The sequence below is a fragment of the Mastigoproctus giganteus genome, chromosome 7 (assembly GCF_048544385.1).
Source record: "Mastigoproctus giganteus isolate SK-2022 chromosome 7, ASM4854438v1, whole genome shotgun sequence".
In the NCBI taxonomy this organism is placed as follows: Eukaryota; Metazoa; Arthropoda; class Arachnida; order Uropygi; family Thelyphonidae; genus Mastigoproctus; species Mastigoproctus giganteus.
Window position 1 is genome coordinate 176,623,391 of NC_143581.1, and position 25,212 is coordinate 176,648,602.

The 25,212-nt window shown below is 36.9% G+C and overlaps 2 protein-coding genes across 2 annotated transcripts in view; one reads left to right on the forward strand and one right to left on the reverse strand.

Moving 5' to 3' along the window:
- Positions 1-11,664, reverse strand: part of LOC150083355 (peroxisomal membrane protein 11B-like) — a 51,896-nt gene extending 40,232 nt beyond the window's left edge. Inside the window, exons 1-2 of the mRNA XM_090377209.1 lie at positions 11,321-11,664; positions 2,658-2,773 (exon numbers count right to left, since the gene is read on the reverse strand). Of these exons, the coding sequence (XP_090233335.1) occupies positions 2,658-2,773; positions 11,321-11,391 (187 nt within the window). The 5' untranslated portion in view covers positions 11,392-11,664. The remainder of the gene's footprint in view (positions 1-2,657; positions 2,774-11,320) is intronic.
- A 3,855-nt stretch (positions 11,665-15,519) lies between these two features.
- The window catches only part of tsu (40S ribosomal protein S12 homolog tsunagi), a 93,757-nt gene continuing 84,064 nt past the window's right edge, over positions 15,520-25,212 (forward strand). The window contains exon 1 of the mRNA XM_090377210.1: positions 15,520-15,689. Coding sequence (XP_090233336.1) covers positions 15,626-15,689 — 64 coding nt within the window. The 5' untranslated portion in view covers positions 15,520-15,625. The remainder of the gene's footprint in view (positions 15,690-25,212) is intronic.

Sequence of the window (25,212 nt, forward strand, 5' to 3'; positions counted from 1 at the left end):
ATCTATCCTTTCTGCACAATATATTTCCTTGACAATCGAGTCCTCAATAATAGCTACTTCATGTGGGTCCAGTGCTTTTTTGCCATTATAAGTTTTTCTACGTTGTCTGATGCAAAAACATTGGCTTAAGCACTGAATCAGGCACCTGAGTGCTTGATGGATCATTTGTTTTAATTCTTTCAGAGCATCAATTCTAGGTCACCTGTGTTGTTTAACAATCAGTGTTACTGGCATTTCTGATATTAGACTTTTCCATACACCAATCACACCCCAAATCTCCGTCCCCAAAGTCTGTAAATTTCTGATAATTAATTGGAAAAAATAAATTCTGACAATTACCGATTACAGCACAGTAATTGGCAGTTATCACACTGCATACAGTACGCAGATTTAATGTCAAATACAATAAGAGCTGAAAGGAAGGCCACTGTTCTTAATCATTGTTAAATTTACTACAGCTTGAAACAATGACAGCAGAGTGCCGAGTAAAGTAGTTAATAAAGAAGCATTTTACAGCTATCCTTGAGAATGAAGGCAAAGAGTCATTTGAAACCTGACCTGAGGATGATGACCTTGAACAAAAATATGTATGGTGACAGTTAAGCATGTAAGTTACTGGGACAGTGACATTGCATTAACTGTAGCCAAATGAGCTTCAGGATAATTATTGACCAATAACATACTGTTATTGGACAGTAATTCTGAATGAAATAATCATAGCTAAAAAGAAAAAAAAAAAAAAAAAAAATGAAACAGAAGATTATCTCATATCCAAAAATCAAAAGTTGAAAATTTTTTAGAAAGGCAAAAAGAAATGCTGTCATTTGATACTAAATCAAGTTGAAAGGTGTGATATAACTGAACTTATTTACATGTGATTACAGAGCATGAGATAAGTCAACTGAACTAGTTAGTGACCTATTTATGTATAATGATGTAAGAACGCTACATGATTAAGCAATGTTGGCCTAACAAATTTTGGGGAACTATGACAATAAAAAAAGAAAAGAAAAAAAAAGAAACAAAGTTCATTCCTTAATGTATGATGAGCAGTAAGCAACTTTTTTTTTCTTTTCTGTTTATGCTATTATATTTTGAGTATGCCTCTGATTACCAGTGTTCACAGTTTCTGTTTTAAGAAACGACTTATTTTTGTAACCTATAAGCCTTAATGTTATTAAAGCCTTTTTTAATGGTAACTGTAAAAATGAAAGGTTACTAAAATCTGTAACATTTCTAGTAGTTCGAGAAAGCAGATCTGTGAAACAGTCAGTTTTAATAGTGAACTTGAAATTTCTGTAAACTGTAATTTTCAGAAAATACATATAAAGAAAAGTTGCTCCAATGAACATAAGCAGAAGGGACAGTTAATTAAAATTAGTTCAAAAAGTTTGTAATTGAAGTATGAATAGATGTTTACCAAATGTAGCACATATTCTGAGCAGGAGCACTGGCTGCCTCAGGCATTGTGGAGGGTGTCTAGATTTGGAGTTTGGCCATATTGGAAAAGGTGGGCCGGTTTGGTAAGACTGTTTTCCATAGGGGCCTGTGCTGGTTTTCAACGCCTCTGATTCTAAATGGCTACTACGAAAGAAGTTGAATTACAGATGTTAATTCCGCAGAATAGTGCTCTTGGAATGTCTACAGAAAGGGCATGCAGAAGTAACAATGTCTGAGCTTGTAAGTCAGGAATTATTAATTAATCTGACTGCCCTCCTTTGGACAGAGTGCAAGTGTAGGGACACCACTCCAGATATAGGAATAATATTCCACGGCAGAGCAGATCTGTGAAACAGTCAGTAACAGTTTAGTTTACTGACTGTACAAAAACTTGTTGTATTTGGTAGGAAGTCGAGTTTAAAACATTTGAAAAATTCTGTTCCCAAGAGTAGGAAACTCACAATGATTAGCATTAGTAGAGGCATATGATGCAAGAAAGAAAGCTTATACAGCATGAGCAAAAAAAAAAAAAAAAAAAAAAAACCTTCCCATTTCATTAATCTATTTGTTCCAAATGTTTGTCTAGTTTTGCCTTGAATTTATTTAAGCTATCAACTTCTACAACAACAGATGGAAGTTTGTTCCAGCAATCAACTAAAGCTAAAGGCAAATTTCCACACATCTATTCTACAACTGTATTTCCTCAGTTTGAATCTATGCCCCCTCAGGTTTGTAATCTGATCAAGAAGAATGCCATCAGCATTGAGCCTGCTCAATCCCTTCAAGGCCTTATACACCTCAATCAGATTGCTTTGCAAATGATACCAAAAACATTATAAACATCATCAGGCAAAAACCACTCGTGCTTTCCAGTATTAGTATTAAAATTAGTTACACATTTTGAAATAGATACAGTTATTTGGCATATTAACAATACAAAAAGAATGTAGTTAAAAAATCCTGGGATAAATTCTATCATACATATATAATGTTTTTATGTTCTGTTACTATTTTTGTTGTTTTATAATCAAGCAATTGTAAGGCTCTGCTGGCCACCTGCATACAGGGTCATTTTGTGTAAGTTTTAATGGTTTAATAAAGGTTTCATTATTATTTAAACCTTGCATTTAATCAAACATTTATGGTAAATCATTTGCCTAAAAGATGCATTATACTCTAAAAAATAGTTGAATAATTATATATATATTTATACATACATTTTCTAGACGTGCTAAGAGAATACTCCAAATTCTTTAGTCTATTAATGATATCTTTATCATGGCGATACTTTTCCATAAGAAACCAGATGAGCTTGCTACCATACTGAAGAAGTCTGGAGAGAGAAACTGCTTATTTAACCTGATTATATTGTTCTGTATTTAACAATTTTATCACCACTATTATCAATACATATGGAATAAATTACAGGAAACGTTTTTTTATAAAAATCTGAATAGAGTAAACACTCAGGAATAAGTAATATTAAATATACATTTAATAAATAATATCAAAAGGTTTAATAGTACTTATTCCTAGAGGCATGTTATCCTAAGGAGCTGGGTATATCTTTCAGTGTGTTTGTCCCACTAAGAATTTCAGTATATACAGCATAACCTCTCTGCAACTTAAAAGAATGGAACAGACATTTGTTATGCTTATTAATAACTAAATCTCCCAAAACCTTCTGACTCATTTCACAAATATATGTGGTTTCATTTCTAATCTCAATAAAGTTCATTTACACATAATTTACCAAGATCCACTTACATTTTCAGAACAAATTTCAAATATTGGTTGCCTCAACCACCACTTATCTCACTTGTCCTAATTATTCACTCTACCATTCCTTCCTCCCATCTTAATGTGGTTCTTATGCATAAATCTCCTGTGTTATTCCTCGATAGTGCCATCCTAATCTGGAATATGCACCTTTTGATGTCCTTTTCCTCAAAATCTATTTGTTATTCTGTTAGTTTCATTTGCTCAATCAAATTTTCAGTTTCAACTGCTCTCCCAAATTACACATTCAGAACACTTTTTGACTTTCTCTCCTTGAAATGTGACCTTTTACCATCTAACTTTACTAACAATGAAGTAATTTTCCTTGGTGACTTTAATGACAACTTCTGCTTCCTTCAAATTTCTAGCTGTATGAATCCAGCTGGTACATCCTGAGATTTTCGTTACTACCAATGACCTTATATTAACTGTTTCCTTACCTAACCTACTACAATACAAGATAATCCTATCCCCACAGTTACACTCTATCTTTTCCTCACCAATAACCCTCAAAGTACACAATTAGTGTTAATTGTCTTCCAGATAGCTCAGATCATAATGCAGCAATGGCCTCTTTTTCTTTTGGTTTGTGTTAAGCACCAAAGTAATTAAGGTTATGAGGCATCAATATATTGTGTCTGTAACTGTGTATATTCTTTGGTAAGTTTACTGGAAAAAAAAAAAAAAGTTTCTGAGAGAGGGGAAAAAAAAAAAAAAAAAAAAACATTTCGCGCTTGCCTAAACCTAATTCAGCCACATTATGAAAAAAGTCCAAAAAATTTCCTTGTGTTATCAATGGGATTTGAACTCTGGCCTTTTGCACCCAGTACAGAAGGACAGTTATTATAACCACTGTGCTACCAATGAGGGCTAGGCTCTTCGCCAATGAACCCTCTGTCCTGTTGCTATTCTTAGCCTCATGTCACTAGGCATTACAAGAGTGCAAAATGTAATAATCAGCAAGATTTCTGTTACCCATTTCCTTCATTGGGCTACTGCTTTCAATCCTCTGATCCTAATCAGATTGCATTAGTGAAATTATTCTTTTAGGGATGAAAGCCCTAAAAGAATAATTTATTCTTTTAGGGCTTTATATTCTTCATTCTACCATACAGTATCATACTCTTATCCTTTATATAAACCATATTTGAGCCTTCTCTTTCTTACCTTTGGCAAGAGACCAGAATGCCACACCTTCAATACATCCATACTTCAACCTCTGTTACATCCTGCAGTTCTGCTGCATCTCTTTCCAAAGAAAATAACACTTTACACTGAACACATTCAATTCAATGACTCCTTTGGTTTTTTAACAGAAAGACAGATGGATTTTAAACAGCTGATGCCATTTCTCCACCACTTCTAAAAACCTCTGTTAAACAGTTAATTCCTGTTTTGTGATGCCTATTTGCACTCTCTTATTTCAGTGTCATTTTTCCTTCTGTTCAGATCTGTTTTATCCAGCCAATTCCTAAAAGAATAACATCCCTCCCTTCCAATTACTGTTCAATTGTATTCCCCCATCTCCGCATTTCATACATTGTGGGTGGGTGTGCCAGTTTACTGGGAAGGCCAGAGATTTAAAAGTGTGCGGATATTGTAGATGTGTAATGTCATGTACCATTGTTCCTCTGACCATTTAGCTGCTAGGCCTCTGCTGAGGCCCAACGTTGCCCCACTTTGGCCCTGTGGAGGCAGACCAGGTACCCAGTACTTGCTATTTATTCTGGAAGGTCCTGTCACCTAGTTTCGTGAGATTTCAATGGCTAGGAACTAAAAAAAAAAAAAAAAATTATTTCCATTGTGCAGAGGGGAGTGTCACTCAAATTGGAAAGGCTGAGAGTATGGGTGAAAGTTAATTTAGACAAGTTTAAATTTGGGTGTATGGCACTTATGCTTGAATAAAGATAAAGGGGGGAGTCTGAAGACTGGGAGAAATAAGGCAGAAGTATGGGGATGATAGAGTAGGCCTAAGGTGTGGTACTGGGAAGATGAGAAACAGTGCCCCCTTTTGATCTGGAGCACTGTTTCTTCCAACAACAATATCTTCATTAGGTCACTGCAAGGAGCTCTACCATCTCTGACCCATAACAGACCATTCCTCCTAGCATGGGCAGGGAGAAACTCACATCAGGATCGAGACTAATCCTGATGAGTCTGCAATTGTTTGTGGTCATCATGTCACATGTGCCATGCACTGACTATGAGTTTGCTTATGGGTCTCCTGTCATCCCTAGTTCTGCTTATCCATGTTTCATCATGTATAAGTAACTCTAGGGGCTCACATCTGGTGAGTATGAGCTTGATATTATCATTCTTTTCTTTCTTGGCGATTCCCTTCTACTTCTGACTCTTGTTTTTTTCTCTCTCTCTCAGGGTAACGCAGAAATTTTTTTTGGCTGGTGCAACAAAAGCCTCAGACTTCCTTGCACCGTAAGGCTAATAATAATAATAATAACAAATAAGTTCTGCTAAGGATTGTTGGCAGCAAGTTCCAACAGAAACATAATTAGAATTTTGTTTATTTGTAATATGAGTAGCCATTTCTGTAAATTTTCATCATGTTAAATTGTTTTTCTTTAACACTAAATATGTGCTTTCCCACATATTATTTTGACTTGCATAATTACCTTCAAAACTTATACTGCTAAGAGCAGGGTTGGGAAAAAAAAAAAAAAAACTATTAAACAAGTTAGATAATGTTTGCACTGTGTTACATTTCAAACACATTTGATTTTTAAATAACATATCAAGGATTAGAAAATTCTATACAAGTATTATACTTCTGTATCTCATATTATACTCAGAAAATTTACTAAAACTAAGCCACGCTTACTTTCATGTGCTGGGTAGCCATCAGGTGGGATTTGTGTAGTAATTTTTTAGGGATGAGGGTATGATTGCACAAGGGAAATGGGCTAGCCTACCCACATGTAACAGAGCTCCTGTTCCAAATTTATAATAGTGTTTTGCTGATGGGAAAACTGAGGAGTGATACAGAACCTCAAACCTCCCCAGAACGCTCAAAACATGCAATAAAAATTTGATATTGATCAGCCTTCTTCAATAATGCCAAAAACTATTTTCACTTTAATTTGTACACCTCCCCAATCATCCAAAGAATCAATGAGAGAGAATGTGCACCAACAGTGCAGCCAAGGTGACTAAACACAGTTAGTGCAAATGTCATAGGCACTACTGCCCTGCTGGCACGTTTATGCACAAGTGTCTAGAGTGTACCAAGGATGGTGACGGTCCAGCAACCAGAAAACACCTAACCAATGGCAACCAGTGGCTGGAGGTAGCTTGTTGATATGAAAAGCAGAAGAGGGTAAAACGAATCATGCAGTATAACAGACGGGCCAAAGTGATCAAATGAGTGCAGTACAACAGTGATCCCTAAGTAAGGAAACATGTTTGACTGTAAATAACACTATTTTAAATACAGTGAAACCTTGATGCATCTCTTCATACCACGGAAACTGCGGTATGAAGAATATCCATTAATCTCAACCCTCTGCCCTTTAGCCACCCTGTAATCCATCTTAGAATTCTGCCTGAGATCCCAAAATGTTCCAACTTATATAGTAACCTCGTGAGAGGCTGAGTCAAATGCCTTGCTATAATCCAAATAAACAAAGTTGAAATTATTCCCTATATCCATTAGTAACCATTGTCAAAACAGCTAACTAGGTTAGTTGAACAGGATCTTCTCTTAAGAAAACCATACTGTGTATCCTTCAGAATGCCATTTCTATCTAAATATCCCTGGATTGCACTCTCATCATTGCTCCAAGATTTTCTCAACCACCGAAGTCACACTGACTGGGCTGTAGTTACTCACTTCACCCTTAGAACTGCCTTTACATAATGGTAACACAGTAGCACTTCTCCAGTCAAAAGGAATCTCTCCTGATTCTAATGATGCCCTCATAATTAACCCAATGGTTCAGTGGCTGGCTGCAGTTCTCTGGCTGCCTCCTCAAAATTACTGGATATATGCCATTAACTCCAGGAACCTTATATGCTTTTAGGCTAGAAAGTTTTTCTAATAAACAATCATCAGTAATTATTTTGATAGAGGACACTCCTCTAAGAAAGATGTCTTAGTTTTCATGGCTTCAAAGTTTTAAGGATAAAATCTTTGTTTAAAGTCACTTCTTCATCAAGGAATTCTTCTTCCTTCCACAAAATTTACCCTATACTGGTCTCAAAAAAACCATAGTCTTTTTTTGTAAGACTTAGAAATCTTTACTTTATTCTTTATCAGTGGGGTGCTTCTGGTCATTTCCAGGGAGTGATGTGTTGTTTTAGGTTATAATTCCTTTAAAGCAGTGTTCACTTGTCTATTGAAAAGTCTTAAGCAGATCAGTACACATTTCCATCATTGATGTTTTCATTTCAGTGTGCAAGAAGCTTTCAGAGCCATTGAGAAGAGACTTTCCTGTAGCTTAGTGTGTCTATAATCTTTGACAGATTTCCTTTTGATATTTCAAGGATATTTATTATACGAGAGGTTGGTATATCTCTGTCTGAACTGATCGTTTTGCCAATAAGTCTTTCATTGTCAATGGTGCATATCAATGTTGGTCTTCCTAGTCTAGATTGGTTATGAACTATCTAGCATATGTGTGAAAAAAAAACCATAACAACAAGCAGATACATGATGCCTTTACTTCACCAATCAGTTTTTGAGGGAAAAGGCAAGAAACAGTTTAAAACAGGAAATTAAAATTTTATTCTTGGTTCTGCCATTATACTGTATTAGAAAAATAAAAAAACAACAATCTTGTTATAAAAAACCTAGCTACAGTACTGTAAAAAAAAAATCTCTGTGTAGCAAAGTAGATGAAGAAATGTAGAAACCAAAAACTGAGTTACCACAGAAATGGTTGTTATGTGTGTCATAAGACACATGGTGCTGAATAGAATTTTTTACAGCTATACTTTTCCAACTGAAAATTAATTAATGATGGTGATTGAAAGTGAATATCATACTGGAGGAATACTAAAATTCACATTAATGTGCCTTTCCCATAAACTTGAAGCAATAATCTCAGGATTGAAGTGACAGAATAATCACCAGTCTTGAACAGATATTTAATGACAGACTAGTGCCAGTTCTGTCTTTTTGATCACACATATATTTTGTCTGTGAAAAGATAAAAAGCTGCAGTTTACAGTAGTTATTAATAATTAGAATAATTTATGCCAAAAATGGTTACGATATATAGGGTGTTTCAATTAAAAGACACAGGGGTTATCTTGTTTAGGCTATTTGTTATCCGAATTATTATTTTTTTTCATATTTGACCTAAAATTCTTGAAATTAATATTAAAAATGGTCTGTGTTGTGTTACCATTGAGATTTTATGATTTCTAAATTTAACCTGGTAAGTTTTGCCTAATCAACTGTTTTTTTTTTCTCAATGGGAAAGTTGTTTCCCATCATTTAGTCTAAAATCATCATCACTGCTTCATGAAATGAACACATTTATTTTATCTAAGAAAAAATAAATAAAATAAAATAATAATACAATAGTTGTCCAATTCAACTAGTGTATTTCTTCTTTTTTTTTTTTTTTGTTCAAATAAATTTGGCTTATGTTCATTTCAGAAGTATGATGATGTTTTTAGACTAAACCAATGACAGAGAAGGATTTTCCCATTGAGAAAAAAGCAGTTGGGTAGGTAATTGTAAATTTATAAATCATAAAATCTGAATCAGGAATTCCCAATGGGATTGATATTGACCACCCGGGGGTCAACGGTTTTGAAAGGTGGGTAAAATACATGCCAAGAGATTGAATGGGAGTCGGTGGGTAAATTATATAATAATATTGTTATTTACCTATGTATTAAAATTATTTTATACTTTTTAATAAATAATTAACTATTAATAACAGATTTTTCTGATAATCCATTGAATTTTTGGATGAGGGGGTCGACAAGGGAAAAATACATTTCTTATAGGGGTCAGCAGGTAAAAAAGGCTGGGAATTCCTCATCTAAATGACAGCACTTAGTATAATTTTAACATCAAATTCAAAAATGTTTAACCAAATATGACAACTAAGGTTCAGATAACAAATGGCCTAGACCTAAAAATTGGGTTTAGAAACATACTTGTATATTTATCTCGTATATTTCATTTTTATAATATCACTAGTGTTGTCAACTAGAAAAAAAGTTAATCACAAACTTACGTAGGTGATTGCATTATAAATTACTAAAATAGGTCATATACAGAAGTAGACGTTAATTTAAAGGCTTTTTTATAGATCAAATTTTTTTTTTATTTGAAACTTTACTAGTTATTTAAATTTGCATTATGTCCAGTGTACTGATAAAAAAAAACATTGATAAATATTAATATGTAGCCACATTACAAATTTTTAATGGTAAAAGTACAAAAATTAGCTTGTGGACCAACTCAATCACAAAATAATTTTTTAAAACCACTACTGTAATTATGGAGATATTTTAGAAGTTCACTCATAAGTATTAATTGGATTACTGGTAAGATCCTTTATTGGATCAGTGGTTGGCCAAAAGATAAGAACCACGGGATAGTCATAACTACACATTCTTTAGGACGAACAATTGGAGTCCATCAGGAATCAGTGCTGGGACCCTCTTCTATTTCTAATCTTCCTTAATTAATAACGTTGCCATGGGTGAGCATGTCACTGAAATCTGCTGATGATGTGAAGGTAGCAACAGTGGCTGAATGGATGAATAAGGGCAGGTGAAGGGACAGGGGAGAAGTGTTATTATACTCTAGCAAACAACTAACCTCTAGAAATCTGCAGTAAATTAAACAAAAAATATTGCAACCTCATTTTGAAACACTGTTTGGAAGATACATGGGAGGACATGATTCCATTTCAAGTTGAAACATAACAAAAAAAAAGAAAATAACATTGCCAGCATCCCAAGGCATAGTTGGTCGAGTACTTGCCCTAGGTGTATTTCTGCTAAGGGCAAAATGACAAAATAAATTAAATAAAATTTAAACTGTAGGAGGCATAATATGAACTGCTTGCTCCAAGTGCTATCAGCCAAGCATAGCCCTGTCTGCCAGACACCAAACAAAATACTAAAAGTTAATGTCCCTGTCATAGGTACAAAATACATCAGTGACAAGAAAAATATTTATACAAAAAAAAAAAAAACAAAAAAACAATTAATTTCGATAGCCCGTGCAAACATTTTGTATAAACAAATCGATTTTTCGCTATACTCCAGAACATGGTGCACCTTCAGCCTGCCATGGTCTTGGGGTGTTTATTCCCCCTCTTCCAGCTGTTTTAAAATAGGAAAACGAGTTCCCGATTTTAAAACAGCGGCAAGGGTGGGATAAACGCCCTAACTAACGCTAACCATAGCAGGTTACGCACGTGATTTTCAAAGGGGCACCGTGTTCTGGAGTTTTACCCGATTTTTTAACTGTATGTATTTCGTTTTTTTCTTCTAGGACAGAAAGATCATCTTCAGATGCAAATTCAGATTTGAATAATGTAAACATTCAACCAAGCACAGCTATAAATATCACAGTACAAAGCACACAATATATGCGACAAGCATAAGTCCCCCTAAGGCGGCAATATGCCGATTTTTGATATTTTTAATACTTGGCAGGACGCCAAAATACCATCTCGCACAAGCCAAAATGAAAGTCAACAGCCAGTTTCTTCAAAAAGGAAACAGCCGTTTTTTTTTTTTATTTATTCTTTCCCAGGTGTATTAGTCTCGCATGAGGATTATCGCATTAATCCCCACAATACAACGAAAACTGAAAAGATAAAACATATCTGCAAGTAATGCTATCCGACAGGACTTTGTACCTAAGACCTAACCTTTCTGAAAAATACAAACACTTGGTAAACAAAACAAGTGATGAAGCTATACCCAGATTAATGTTTTTACATCAATACACAGATAACACTTGAGAGTTATTTAATAATTACAATTCACAGGTTAAAATGTCCTAGAAGTAACACTCTTAACAATTTATCGGACTAGGATGCACAAATTAAAAGATAAAGCCCGATAACTTCAATAACATTGTCCGTAATCAAGAACATAAACCTGGACTTACCTAAATAAACGGTCACGCCCCTGCGTCTGGGAGTTAAATTTTACTATGGTTTCCAAAATATTACCATGCATTTTTGAGAATTTTAAACTTCGAATATTAAACTTTGTTTAGAATAAAATTTTCCTTCTCAGTATGACAAATTCTTTCAAATCCATTCAATTAAAAATTCCCTCAGTGGCATTTCTTATTAAATGCCTCTTTTCTTCACATACTTCCTCCAAGCTGCAAACTCGTATCTCTACAGGTACAACACTCACTATTGTATTTGCTCACGTGGGTAAACAATCCCCATTACACATTAGTAATAAGAACTCCTAACTTCAGATGTCACTATACAGAGCGTACAAGCTATTAACAACAAAGAAATTAAAAAACAAGACAATTTCACTGTTATTCCGATAGCAATATATGTTCTCCAACCGCTAGAGGAGGCATTTGTTCCGCAGAAAGAGCTGCACCATTATCACGTGATGCTTCTAACAAATAGAAACTCAGTGGTCTGTTTCCTTGCACTAAGCCCCTCTCACTTAGACCATTGCTGGTTCGAAAAGCTTTTATTGCGGAGTATAAAAAACAATACGACAATAGTTTTAAAAAAGAATGGCATTTGTCTGAAGACCCTGTACTGGTAATCGTTTCAAGTCACTGTTTTTTTTTTTTAGGAGCATCAGCGATTAAGGCCATATTGTTCCGTGTATCCTGTCTCTAAATTGCGTGTGTTCTGAGGTCGATTTTCTGTTTGCTGGAAGAAAAACCCGCGTTTCCAGGAGAAAAAAAAAAAAAAAACAATGCTACTCTCGCCTGAGACCGACTAATTCAGCCACGTTGGGAAAAAGGTCCATAAAAATTACCCTCATCATCGACGGGACTGGAATCCAGGTCTTTCCCACCAGGTGTGGGGAGGACAGTGATTCTACCAACTGTGCTACGCACAACGGCTGGGATGAAATACACCACGTAAAAAATCAAATTGGTAATGGAATGGTAGCACAACAGATGGGCGGATCGGATATTTGCAAACGGCTAAAGATTAATCAATAGCTGGAATAAACTGCCGCTTAGTATAGCGAAAGTGGGTATTCTGAATAAATTTAAGGAAGATTTATTCCTTAAGTTTATTCAGATGAAACTTTTTTGTTATTGTCTTTTTTTTTTTTTGTTCTGTTGTAAGTGGAGGGTTTGAACGCATCGGCAATTTAGACTATAATGCACTGTATATGTATGTTTGTAAATTGCATGAGTTGCTGTTTGCAAATAGACCACAGTACACATGCATCTTACGCGAGTTTTTATGCAAAAACAAAAGTTTCCTGGAGAAAAGTGCTAATTTGCTCATTGCTAATTCCGCCTGAGACCAACTAACTCATCTACATTTTGAAAAAAAAAAAAAAAAAAACAATAAAAATCCGCCGTGTTATTCACTGATTCGAACTGGAAGGGTGAAGTGGAGAATGATTCTACCAACTGTGCTATCGAAGAGGGCTATATAAACCTTATTTAATTGGACCTGGCACTCCCACAGTACTGAGCTGTATATCATCATTGTTGTCTTCTTGTCGGTGATTCCCTTCTACTTCTCTCTCAGGTAACTCAGAATTTTTTTTTTTTTTTTTTTTGGCTGGTGCAGCATAAGACTGAGGCTTCTTTGCACAAAATAGCTAATAATAATAATATTGCCAATACTAATAGTAATACTATTCATTTATTACGTCAAGTCAATGCAGAATGCTTAGGCCAATAGAACACAGTGAAGTTGTGTAAACGCAGATCTGGTGGTAGAAATCCAATCCAAGTACATAAAAAGAAACTCCTCCAAACAGCAAAAAAGCTACAGGACCCTCAAAAAGACTATTCTCATAACATATTGTTATGAGAATCATATAAACGCAGTTCACTAGTTTTCAACACACTTTGAGAGGGAGTTAAGGGAGGAGGCAAAGGACGCAAGCAAACCCTTAACCATTATTATGAGGGAACCTTTGGATTCAGAGGAGGTACTTATGTACCGAAGATGTGCAAATGTACCCCCATTTCACAAAGGGGGATAAAAAGGGGAAATTAATAATTACAGACTTGTTAACTGTTTCAGAGTAAACAATAGGATCACTGATTAAAGAAGTAATGGAGGACAATCTATGCAGAAATGCAATTATTAAATCACAAAGGGGGATTAAAAGATAAAATGAGTAATTACAGACTTGTTAGCTTAACTTTTGTTTCAGAGTGAACAATGGGGTCAATGCTTAAAGAAATAATGGAGGACAATCTAAGCAGAAATGCAATTATACTGTGTCACAGCACTATGATACAGGAACTGGAGACAAAAAATAATTTTGATATCATATACTTAGATTTCAGGAAGGCTTTTGATACTATTGCATATAAAAGACTGCTGTAGAAACTGGAACAGAGTAGCATTAAGGGCAGTTACTATTATGGATAGAGGCAGAGGTTCCCAAACTTTCTCAGTACACGGCGACCTTACTGTCCCAGTAATTTTTTTTGCGGCACCCCTAGACCAAAAGAAATACCTAACACAGTGGTTTTCGACCTTTTAATTTGTACTTATATAATAATTGTATTCTTTATATAGAGGTACTAAATAAAGATCAATTATAGATCGAAAAGATACAGTACAATGGATATTGTACCGTACCCTTCATATTGTACCCTTTTTATAATGAAATAAATATATAAATTTCAAAATAATAATAATAACTTTAAGTAACTTAAACCCAAATTATACGGCACCCCAATAATGATGTTGCGGCAGCCCGGTTGAAAACCACTGGATAGAGGAATGGTGGAATGGAAGAAAACAAAGAATGGTCATTAATGGACACTGCTCTCAGTGGAACAATGTAAGTAGGGGAAACCTGCAGGGTTCAGTCCTGGGCCCATTGCTGATTTCTATATTTATTAGTGATATCGATGAAAGTTTATTATGCTTATTATGTAAGTCTGCTTGAGATGTGAAGGTTCGCTGTTTGATTATTGACAGTAATCGAGGTAAGCTGTTCCAATAAGATCTAGAAAAGTTAGGCAGATGGGCCGAGAAATGAAAGTTCAAGTTTAACATAGACAAATGCAAGGTACTTCATAAGGAAATCAGTATTTCCAGGTACCAACTGTTCGGTACGACACTCAGAGTAGTGCAAAGCGAAAAAGACCTGGGGATAATTGTGCAGTCAGATATGAAATTCTCTGAGAAATTACCCACGTAAAACTGATGGGAGTTTTTCCAATGATACACAGGAATTTTGCTAGCAGAAATAACGAGGTGATTATCCAATTGTACACAGCAATGGCTAGGCCCCATTTTGAGTACTACATACAGGTCTGAAATAAATGGCACAGTAGGGCTAGCAGGGCTCATTCATCTCCCCAAGAGATATTATGTTCGTGAATTGAGTGTGTTCTCTGGTTCATTTGCCAGTTTTTTAGATGAAAAATCTGAGTATCCGGGAGTGAAAATCTACTGTCTGCGCCTCACATCGACAAACTCAGCCACAGAGTAAAAAAAAAAAAAAAAAAAAAAATTAGGTCTTCAATAATCCAATAAGATTGAATCTTATTGATTCAACAAGAACATTGATTGAATTATTAATCAATGTTCTTATTGATTGATAAGAACATTCTGGCAATTCATTTTATTAATTGCCAGAATGCCACGTCTGTGTAAGGCAGTGATAAAATCTCGTGAAGGATATTTTGATGAAAATCAGTGTAGTTGCTAATATTAATCATTTCAATACATTTTTGCTGAAATTTTTGAGTACTTAAAATTTTTTTTTTAAAACTTTAAAATACTTTGTAGTGTATTTTGTTTTTTATGTTAAACTTTAGAGTGTCATAGCTAATTAAAAAAAAAAACGAAAACCATTGTTATATACGTGATTTATATCTTTTTGGCGGGAGGGTATATGGATGTTCATTCTGATTACTTAAATATCCTCATATGTAGGTTAGTGCAAATGATGCATTTGCACTAACCTACATATTAGTCATTCTACCTCGTAGCACGAGGTAAAAAAGGTAAAGTGCAGCCATTATGAACCCACTGCAGGATGGAAGCCTCCTCAACAATTCATGCTGTAGCATGAGGTCTTTGCCCTTAAATACTTTATACATAGTTAAATATCCTCATTACAAAAAGGAAAATGAAAGAAGGAAAAATTATCCTCATGCGACACGAGAGGGCGCAGTATGCCTGGTGCCCTTATTATTTTCATGTTATGAAATGAAGTAGCATACGAATTGTGTTTCGATTATTTGAAATTAAGAACAATTGTATAAAGGGGAAATATGGCGGATGTTTTGGACATTGACGGTGGCGTAGAAGATTTCGAAGTTGACGAGGAAGGCGATCGTGAGTTAATATATGTATTGTTCGTTAGTCACTTTTGCATATCCATTTTGTTTACGAGGAAATATAAGTTGAGAAGTTATCCAAACGGTTTTTCTATCGATGCTACCCTCACTTTATATTCATGTTGTTTGTTCGTGTAATCATAAGTGCTTATTTTGTAGTTTTGAACGGGTATAGATAAAATACATCCATTTTTTGTTTTGTAGTCATTCTGTGTTAGATTTTACCTATCCGATTTTCAAGAATCATTAATATTCGCTGACGACTACCCCAATGTAGTCGTAGTAGTAGTAATGGCAAATGGTGGAAGAACACCTCTGGCATTCCCCTCGCTGAATAACTCCTGATATGTGAATGTCGATGCAAAATATTCATTTAGTTTGTTAGCTACCTGAGCAGGATCACCAACAGTTGACCCATCGATATCAAGTGGACTATTCTGATTCATCCCCTTCCTTCTAGAGTTTACATAAGTAAAGAACTCTCTGCTGTTTTTCTTTGCATCCCTTGCCAAAGATTTCTCATAATCTGCCTTGGCCTGCTTAACCTCCTTTGTAACTTGGTTACGGATCAATTTGTATGTATCATAGGATTCTGTGTCACATGTTAATTTGTATGTATCCCATGCATTTTTCTTCTCTGCCATATGTCTCATTAGTTCATCTGACATTCAATTAGGCCTAAACCTTGAACAATATTTCTTAGTTGGTATGTAAAGCTTAGTAGCTTCCAAGATAAGTTCTTTGAATGGTTCCCATTTTGAATTTCCTGTTGGTAACATCATCAGTTGGCCCCACTGTATAGAATTTAAATACTGTCTCAGACCATCGTAGTTGCCTTTACGAAAGCAATAACCCTTCCCTTTACTCCTAATGGTAGTTACCTCTTTGAGTAAATCCCACTTCAGCACATTGTGATCACTGCCACCTAGTGGTTCCTTTATCTGCAGATTCTTAATGCATGAAGAATCACTGCTGATAATCAAATCAAGAGTATTCCTCCCTCTAGTTGCCTCCCGAACATGTTGATGTAGAACACAATCATCCAATAAATCCACAAAAGCCTTGCTAGTGTGTGAGTGACCAGCCCACAAATTCCAGTCAATATGTGGGAAATTAAAATTCCCCATTATAAGACTCTCTGATTTACTGGCCCACTCTATTTCCCTGTACAGTTTCTTATTATACTCATCAGAGCCATTAGGCCTATAGCACACTCCTACTCTCAATTTTGATCTCCCAATGCTTATGTCACACCAAACTGACTCGACACTGCACTGTCCAGCGATGTCGACTGGCTTCATTTCCTTGGATTTTATGTGTTTCTTAACTAATAGCATAACCCCTCCTCCCTTCCTATCCTGTCTATCCTTTCTGTATACATTATACTCCCCAAATTCCAGTTCTATATTCCTTATATCTGTGTGACACCATGTCTCTGATATTTCAACAATATTTGCCTTTGATGTTTTGAGAAATACCTCAAATTCATCCATACTTTAATACATCAATAATTTGGGCATCTGAGATGAGCAGTAGTTAAATCAACCGATAACTGAGATTCTGCCAGAAAAAGTACATGGGGTTTGGCAGACTGCTAGTGAAATGGACATCATTGAGATTAGAACTGAGACCACGTATATTTGTGAAATGAACTAGGAAGTGTTTGGGAGGTTTAGATCTTTTCAGATAAGCTTACTCTATTAGTTTGACAATTCATGGTGTGTTCAATAGTAAGAAAAAGTGGGTGGGACATGCTGTACGAAGTAATGAAATTTTTGGATATGCGTACACATGGTAAGAATATACCCAGATCCTTGACATAATGTGGCCTCGACAATGCTTCCCGCATACACACTACTCGGACTCCCTCCAGTCACTATCTGGCAGAGGAGAGGTAGCAAGATTTATACACTAGCTGATCTGGAAGCGTCTTAGAGGGTTACCAATAGGTTCGCTCCGGTGTGCTAACTAGTGGCCGGCCTGCAAACACCGTTTTAGAGCTGTACCCTCAAAATGTAAGGAATACTGGATCTTGCCACGATGTTCATCATAACCTCAAAAGTCATGAATCATACTGCATGATGGAAGAGATAGGGAAGGGTTGACTGGAACTTAGCTCTAGAGACTAAACACGGCTTCCACCACTTCAAGCTTCCAATAAGCAAAGTGGTGGTATTGCAGCAGTTGATGAGAGTACCACCTAGTACTGCCTGGTAACATAGAGGGTCGGCATTCCTCCATGTGGTGTGGGTGCCACACCTCAAACCCTGCTTACGTTGGTTCACACCTGGGTGGTCACCCACCATGTACTTGTGCATGGAGGTTATACTCAGGATTACTAACAGTCCCACCATCGTGAAGGTGCAAGTAGAGGATTTGGCTGTTACAGACTGTCCGGACTTTGCCGAAATTGGGTCCACTTGACTTGAGTGTCACCCAAATATCAGTTCCATCAGCGTTTTAGACTTCCAAGTAGCAAGTACAGCTTGTCTGGCATATCTGAGAGAATGTCTGTGACAACCTCAAGGACCAAATATAATTACTCTAATAATTACTATAATTTCTTGTGTTGCATTTATCAATTGGGGAATTGGATAGATTCCATCTGCTCCAGGTGCCTTTTTTATGTCCATCCTCAACAATTTCTCCTAGCCTTTCCTTTTATTTATTACAAAGTCATTTAGTTCATCTTTAGAGTTTGATAAACTTATGGCATCTCCTACCCTTAAGATATCTCGTGTGAATATAGATTCAAAATACCTATTCAGTTTGTCTGCAACCTGAGCAGAGTCATCAACAGTTAACCTATAGACATCAAGTGGCCGTGTGATTCAACCTCTTCCTTCTTCTGTTAATATAAGCATAGAAGTCTTTGCTGTTTTTATTTGCATTCTCCGCCAAGAATTCTCATAATCTTCCTTAGCTTGCCTAACCTCCTGTGTGACTTGATTACAGACTATTTTATATCTACGTGTTTCTGTATCACGTGATAATTTATATGTATCCCATTCACTTTTCTTCTCTGTCACATGTTTCAAGGTGCCTCCGTAGCCAGGTGGGCAGAAGCAGCAGTGTGTTGCACACGCTTCTTGATTAGACCGGGGTTCTAGCCTGTGACCACGAAATACAGAGGATGCGGAAAGATCAGGGAATGACCACCGCATATCCCTGGAGCAATATGGCCTTAGTTGCTAATGTTCCTAAAAACCAAACAACAACATGTCTCAATAGTTCTTCTGATATCCATTTAGATCGAAGCCTTGAACAGTATTTCTTTGTTCGTATGAAAAGCCTAGTAGCTTCTTTAATTACTTCCCCGAATACTACCCATATAGAATTCGCTATTGGTAACATCATCAGTTGGTCCCACTGCACCCAATTTAAAAACTGTCTGCGACCTCTGTAGTGACCCTTATGAAAGCAAAAGCTGTTCCCTTCACAGTAGTTATGTCTAATTAAATTCCTCATTAGTACACTGTGATTGCTGCCACCCAGTCTGTCTTTTACCTGCAGATTCTTAAATGTATGACGAATCTGCTAATAACGAGATTAAGAGTATTGCTTCCTCTTGTTGCCGCTTGAACATGCTGCTGTAGAAAACAGTCATCCAAGAAATCCACAAAAGGTTTGTTAGTGTGTGAGTGACTAACCCACAAATGCCATTTAATATTTGAAAAGTTGAAATCCCCCCATTATGAGGCATTCTGATTTGCTGGCTCTCTCTGTTTCGCCATATAACTATTTGGTATACTCAGTGCTTTTTTTGTAAAAAAATAGGTGCCGGTACTCATTCTTTGCTATCAAGAAAAATTCTGTGTCGGCACAGGTAACACGGCTGGCACGCAGTAAGTGTCAGCCATGCCAGCTGCTCTGTTAAGGATCACGTGACACTGGGCGGAGTCAGCACCCGTCAATCACGGCCGTATCGCTAGCAGTTGGCACGCTATGTCCGATACTGAATCTTGACCATTAATTTTATTAACACACATTTTATTAAGCATAAATTTATTATACAAGTATATTAAAAATAAGTCAAAGGTGAGTCTTATTTAATAAATAAAAAATAATAAGTAAAATGTAAAAATACGGTAAGTACCAAGTAAAAAAAAAATAAAAATAATTTCATAATGAAGTTGTGGTCGAAATTCAGAAACTGGTACCCCTTCCAGACTGCTAGCGATACGGCCATGATTGACGGGTGTGACTCCGCCCATTTTCACGTGATCTCCTTAATAGATGGAAGCAGCTGGCATGGCTGACACCGACTGCATGCCAGGCGTGTCACCTGTAAAAAAGGTGGCACGCTGTAAAAAAGTGCCAGTACGTTGTACCGTTGCGTACCATCACAAAAAAAGCCCTGGGTATACTCATCACAGTCATTAGGCCTATAACATACTCCTATTTGCAATTTTTCTCTGCTAATGCTTAGATCACACCAAACTGACTTAACATTGCACTTATCACCCATGTCTACTGGATGTACTGCCTTTGATTTAATATGCTTATTAACTAAGGGCATAACCCCTCCACCTGTTGTTTCTCTATGCATACGTTGCACTCCCCATATTTAAATTCAGCATCACTTTTGTCTGAGTGACGCTATGTTTCTGCTTTTCCTACGTTTGCATTTCATGATTTAATCATTACTTAAAATTCATCAAATTTATTTATAATGCTCCTAGCATTAGTGTATAAGCAAGTATACATGCATGTGTTCTTACTCTTAATTACCCTAACACAGTCGATGTATTCATTTGTTCCATGATGACCCACCCACAGCAGGACCTGAAATCCCAGACACCTTGCTTTCCAGGCTGCTGCATGTACCAGTAGTAACAGTGCAAGAATCACTTTTGCCTCTGCCTATGCCACTAATTAAACTATTAGCCTGTGTATCCCCCCAAGCTAGCAGTTTTCCAACCTACCTATCCTGCCTTGGGAGCATCAGGAAATATTCTTGCACCCGTTCTATTAAAGTGTATTCCATCTGTGTAAAAACAGTCCCTTTAACAAGCATAGACCATGCTGGGAAAAATTCTACCCCATGAGCCTTGCACATTCTCTCCAGGACCGAATTGATTGACAGTGTTCTCAACATATAGTCCCTCCCATTATATCTGGCCAGAATTGTAGACACTTTCAAATTCACTCCTAACTTGTGATTTTTCCCAACATTGCCCTGTACTTGTTAAGTAAGTCCTCAGATCTCTTACTCTTAATATCATTAGTGCCAATGTGTACAACAATATCACCTTTTGTGCCCTTAAAAGATGATATCTGCTCTACAACATCATCTACTTTTTTCCTCTGGCAGACATACCTGGTCCTATTCCGCCTATACTTCTTGCACAACATATTTGCTGTTTCTCTGACAATTGAGTCGCCAACAATAACTAGCTCCTGTGGGTCCAGTGCATTGCTTTGAAGATTAATGCTATGTTGTCTGATGCACAAGAGTGAGCTCTGGTGTTGTTGGGCAGTTGAGAGGAGCTTGAGGCCTCCCATTTTAATTCTTTTGAGGTCATCTACCCTACTCTTCAATGTAACACACTACATCATGCAACATTGTTTTTTTCAGTTTGTGTTGGTCTATTGATACCCCAGGCATCAAACTAAACCATCCCAATTTACAAATGCAAATCCAGCATCTCACTATCAGCTTTTTATTTATTAATGCATTATTAGTTAATTTGATTAAATTAACTTTTAACGATATCCTACTCGTATGTGAGATGCATGCGACTTTTTTAATGTCTCTTTGTTGGGGCTAGTTAAGTGAGTTAAATTCTCCAATTCATCTGTTGGAAACGGGAAAAACTGGTGTAAAACTGATAACACTGCAATGCGCATTTGATAAAAAAAAAAAAAGTTTGCTTTATTGTAATTGTTTTTAGTAAACAATATCAGAACAGCAGTTTCCTGGGTTTGATCTTCTAACCAAATTTCGAGAAAATATTTCTATTTATAGCTGTGTTATAAACTTCGAAACTGGTGCATCAAAAGAAAGAAAAAAAATCATCCGCTATGAATTTCTTTCTTTCTTGAAATGTGTATTGTTCACATAACTGCAATATTTGTAACAATACAAAGCTAACAGATTACAACTAACGGCTGCTCAAAAAGTATCGTTATAAGATATTTGCTTGTTATGCTTTGATGTCATCGCAAAGGGAGAAATTCTGTTTTGGCTCAGAAGACGAATAAATTCACTATCCACGGTCATAATGCTGTTCTGAACTGCAATAAACAGATAAACTCCGCTGACAAATAGACTTACTCCCCATCACTTTTATTGTTTTACTGTGGTTTTTGGCAGATGAGTCGGTGACTGCTAAATGCAGTGCGGTTTCTTGTATTCTACCCCAGGGGTTCACATCTGGTGAGTATGGGCTTGGCACATCCAGGGTCCTGAGCTGGATATCATCATTCTTCTCTTCTTGGTGATTCCCTTCTACTGTTGACTCTCTCTCTCTCTCTCTCTCTCTCTCTCTCTCTCTCTCTCAGGGTAACTCGGGAATTTTTTTTTTGGCTGGTGCAGCATAAGCCTCAGACTTCCTCGCACCATATAGCTAATAATAGTAATAATAATAATTCTCTCTCTCTCCCCCCCTCCCTCCCTCCTCTCTATTTCGGGATCTCTGACCGTGTGGTCATCACGTAATATAAACAGAAAATTTGTTTGTCGGAATGCTGCCCATCAATTATCAACTCTTTTACCGACCTTCTAATGTATGTTGTGTTCAATTCGAAAGTGCTACATCAATTAGGAGCAAAAACGGTTTCCCCCAACATAATGAATTACTTTATAGGTATAATAATGATTTTACTAACTGGAAGAAAGTGTCCACAATAAAACAATTGTACAAGACGAAAACATGCGGTCACTTAAAGGATAAGCAATACAGCGATGTTTGAAATTTATAATGCAGTTCACTAGCTAATATTTCCAGAGGAATTATTCTGGATTTTTTATCAAATGAGCACCAGAACAAAATCGGACTAATTAGTAATTCCGCATCCTAGGATGAACTGACTAACTAGAACTCCAGCATCTGTGATGAAATGTCGTGCACGATATTGTTCGCTACAACAATAACGTAAAGCAACAAAGCAAAACATTGTAACAGAGCGATAATGTGAAATATTGTTAGAAAGTAAAAATGCTAAATACTGTTCCCTAAAACAATAGTACAGCAAAGTGTTTTTCTTGTTTTTTTCGTTTCTACTGTGGCTTTCAGTTGAATTTTCTTGATTTTGTGTCAGTAGACAGAATATGTATTGTAATTTCTTCGATATGTATTGAAGAAATTTACAATATGTAAATTATTACAATATGTATTGAAATACATATTGAAGAAAGGAAATACGATAGTAAAATACACATTGGAAATAAAAAAATATTCCTGTGTTCAAACAATTTGGGAAAATTATTTGAACACAGGAATATTTTTTTTGTAATTGTATTTTGTAATTTTGTAAAATCAAATGTGATTGCATTCAAACAATTTGGGAAAATTGTTTGAATACAATTACATTTGGGAAAATTACAACAAAAAGACTGATTTTACCCGAAGACATCAGATCAGTCCAAAGTAACTGTGTAGTCATTTGCATTCAAGTGATGTTTGAAATGTATAATCCAGCTTCCAATATATTTATGGCTAGTATATCCAATTGACGAAAAGGGGATTGAATGCCGTCCATTGTCCCTTCTAAGCTGAAATTATTCCCCTTTGGGAATATTGCAAATACTGATATCTGTCGAACAGAAGACAGTTTATGTTCCCCTACCGTAACGAATTACTTGCGGTAACATGAAGAGTAACTTCCTCTTTGATTTTACTGCAAGAAACTCAGAACAAAACATCTGTTCTAACTGCATACACGTATTGTTACTGTCCTGACATTATTTCTAGATGACAACTACTACCATGCAAAAAAGATTACTGTACTTTGGTTGATATTACGGTAAGATTTTGATCTCCCCTACCGTAACAAATTACTGGCCGTAACATGAAGGGTAACTTCCTCTTTGATTCTACTCAACGGCCCCTCAACGTGGGCACCTGTACGTGGTGAGGGGACCTCCCAGTGATGCTGCTGGTTTTCCAGATTAGCATCACTGGGATCCAACGCCCATACCTTGGTTCCAGGGTTACAACATTGGAATCCGGCGTGTGCAGCCGTGCGCCGCGACCCGTGGAAGCGGAAAGGGGGATCCTGGTGGTTGAGGGGCCCAGCCTTAATACACCACTTTGGCCCCTGCTTCGACGAGACGGGTGGTCCCGGACCGGCTCGACTGGGATCAATCGGCGTGTGGTTTTATACTGCTAGGGTCAACTGCGTTCCAATAAGTCTCCCTCCCTATGGTCCTGGGACGGGATAAAGACTTATTGGTAACGTGGGTATGGTGTTCTAAGCGAACTCGGCGTCCCATTCGTGTACGCAGTACCTGCTAGTTCACGAGTGGGCGCCCCCTCGTAGGGCTCCGTGGTGGGTGAGGTACTTAGGCATCAGACATTTTTTCTTTACTCTCATGAGTAATTTAAATCCTTCTTCTGGGGCCCCAACAAGGCCCCTACCTAATCGATCAGATGAGAATGACACCAATTCTGCCAAAAGAGCCAGAACTGAGGATAAACCACCATCTATTACACCGCTTTTCCTCATACTCCATTCTACCGGAGAGCAGTCAATTGGGAAGATGTCACCCTTCTTCATCCAGAAAGGATTAGAAGGGTTGGCAGGATCACCAAAATCAGTAAAACGGCTGCATTCTGGCGATCTTTTACTCGAAGCTTTAAATACAAAGCAAGCAGAAAGAATATTAAACGTGACATCCATAGGGGGAATACCAATCAATGTAACACCCCACAAAACTTTGAACTCTTCACGCGGTGTCATTTCAGAGTGGGATCTTCTTCACGTTTCTGAAGAAGAGATCTGCTCTGAATTAAAAGATCAAGGAGTGACAGCTGTCAAGAGAATATCAATGCGGAAGGAAGGGAATCTCGTCCCTACCCGAGTTCTCATCCTAACATTTAACACCCCACGGCCTCCTAGTTCCATCAAGGCAGGGTATTTAAACTGCCCAGTGAGGATCTACATTCCAAACCCACTGAGGTGTTTTAAATGCCAAAAATACGGACACTCACAAACGGCTTGTCGTGGTAACCCTGCCTGTGCTTGATGTGGTGCGAAAGACCACGAGAGCAAGGAATGTTCAGCTTCTAAACCGATCTGTGTAAATTGCCAACAAGATCATCCTGCCTACTCCAGAGCATGAAAGCGGTGGAAGGATGAAAAAGAGATCCAGAAATTGAAAACGGAGCTGAATATCTCCTACCCAGAGGCTAGAAAACGCATTCAACCAATAAATAGCGGGAAACCTTCATATGCCCAGAAGGTTTCTGCGAAGTGTACTATCGGTACGCAGACTGAGATGACTGTACCACCAAGAGAGTCATTCACACCGATTGCCCGCTATTTATTGAGTTCACAAAAGCCCACCAAAAAAACGC